Here is a 2005-nt window from a genome sequence, read left to right as displayed (position 1 = left end):
GTGTCAAATTTGAACGTCATCAGAGTTTAGTTACTTTAAAAAAAAATCGTATGTCACTCAATTGTGTAAATTTTTTTCTTCATAATCAAAGTTTAAGAATAAATTTTATTAGGTGTTGTAGTGACCATGATTGTAGAGAATAAAAATGGTCTTCTAGAAAAAGTAAAAAAAATAGGATAACGGTGTGTGCAGGGTAAGTTCTGCTCACGTTTCATGAATTACCATGTATTTTTTTTAAAGATTATTTATATGGGTGTGTTCTCATAATTCCCATTTGTCCCCGCCGGGCACAAGTGGGAATAGGCGCTTCATATAAATTATAAATCATTCCGAATTGTCCCCGCCTCATGTATGGAGGCGGTCTCGTGAGGCGGGGACATATGGGAATACATCATTTTATTCATTAACCGCAATAAACATAACAGTAGGTATTCGCAAAAAGCCTATAATTAAATTAAAAATCGCTTTGCTACAAGCAAAAATCGCAGTGACTTAAATAAGGAAACTAAACATTAGATAGGTAGGCACAGACAGGCAAAAGAGTTTTGTTAGTTTCATCATCTCGATGAGCGGACAAAGGGTATTCCTGGAAAGGGAACAATTCGATATCCTCCGGTTAGGTCGGGGGTAGTTTCGGAGCGTCGAGAATTATCATTACAAGGGAATCGGGGACTAAACAGGCGGCAGGTAACAGGCGCGGGGCGCCGGCGCTACCTGCGCAAGCGGCCCGCGCCCGCGGATTAATCAAAATGCCTTTTATTAAAACAATTCTCTTTATTCATTCATTATAATAGTAATAATTGCATTAATACCTAATCAATCTTTATAATAATGTACGCTTCATAAACTCCACAATATAAAAATACGTTCTTATACAATACACAAAAATAAGCAGTCATCTCGAGATGACGGCATAATGCACTATGGCGTGTGTACATTAAGGCACGATGATGGAGGGCTACGCCCCGGGAGGCGTCAGGCGGGCGTCGGCGACTAGATCACAGGAGGAACGGGGCCCGGCCCCGGCTGCAAGCTCTCATCTGAGCGGCGCCGGGAACGAAGGCACGGGCGTGCACCAACGCGGCGCGGCGCACGCGGTCAGCGCGCAGCCCGAGCTCGCTGGGCTCACGGGTACGAACGCGTGCAACACGTGCACCTGCGGCGGCGGCGGCGGCGGCCGCTCATCCTCCTCATCCAGGTACGGCCGGAACAACTTGAACGGCTTGCGCGCGGGCTCCGGCGCCGAGCGGGGCACGAACGCAGGTTGTGGTGCGGGCGGCGGGGTAGGGCGCCGCACCGACAGGTCTATCGGTTCAGGGCTCAGCGGCAGCGGCGTGGGCACCTGAACTGGCGGCGTGGGAAGTACTGCGGGCGGCGGCGACGGCAGCCTCGCGCTCTCGGGGGAGCCGGCGGAATATGGCGGTGGCGAAGGCGCCGGCTGCGGAGCTCGCCTCAGCAGCGCGGCGCGCAGAGCGGGCTCGGCCTGTAGCCACTTCTGAATCTGACGGCGATGGATGCCAAACTTTCTGGCAGTCGCGCGCTGGTTCCCGCGACATTGAGCGTCACGTCTGTAGGCTTCGAGAACTTGGAGTTTAAATTGTGGTGGGAAAATGCGGCGCGAGCCAGCGCGGCCGTCGGGGCGGCGGTCGGAGGGCGAGTGTGCGTGGGCGGCGGCCATGATGTGGATACGTGTGCGCGTGGCGGCTGTCGGCGCCGGACTGACTGTCGGCGGATGTCGGCGCTCACTGCCCGCGGCACCGCCGCACCGCCGACCCGCGCGGCGACGTGAGCCCGCGACGCGAGCCGAGTGTGCGTAAAGGCCAGTTCACAATGACGCACAAAAAACACTTGTTTGTTAGGTACATTGTCTTGAAATAATGTAAGGTGCCTTTTTCACTACGGATATGAAAAGTGGGCACAATGTCGTAAGTTTTCGTAATGTTTAATGTTAATTACTCGTAATTATGTAAATCAACCACGTAAAATACGTTAAATACCTACTTAC

General features: G+C 52.0%; 1 protein-coding gene across 1 annotated transcript; it reads right to left on the bottom strand.

Annotated features, from left to right (window-relative positions):
- Positions 1–754: 754 nt before the first annotated feature.
- On the bottom strand, positions 755–1801 carry LOC134805192 (uncharacterized). Its single transcript, XM_063778502.1, has one exon. It carries the CDS (start codon positions 1676–1678, stop codon positions 1037–1039), a length of 642 nt encoding a protein of 213 aa, XP_063634572.1. The 5' UTR covers positions 1679–1801; the 3' UTR covers positions 755–1036.
- Between the last annotated feature and the right edge of the window lie 204 nt (positions 1802–2005).

This window comes from Cydia splendana, chromosome Z (genome assembly GCF_910591565.1).
Source record: "Cydia splendana chromosome Z, ilCydSple1.2, whole genome shotgun sequence".
Lineage (NCBI taxonomy): Eukaryota > Metazoa > Arthropoda > Insecta > Lepidoptera > Tortricidae > Cydia > Cydia splendana.
The sequence above is the reverse complement of the archived record's forward strand: the minus strand, read 5'-3'. Positions and strand labels throughout refer to the sequence as shown.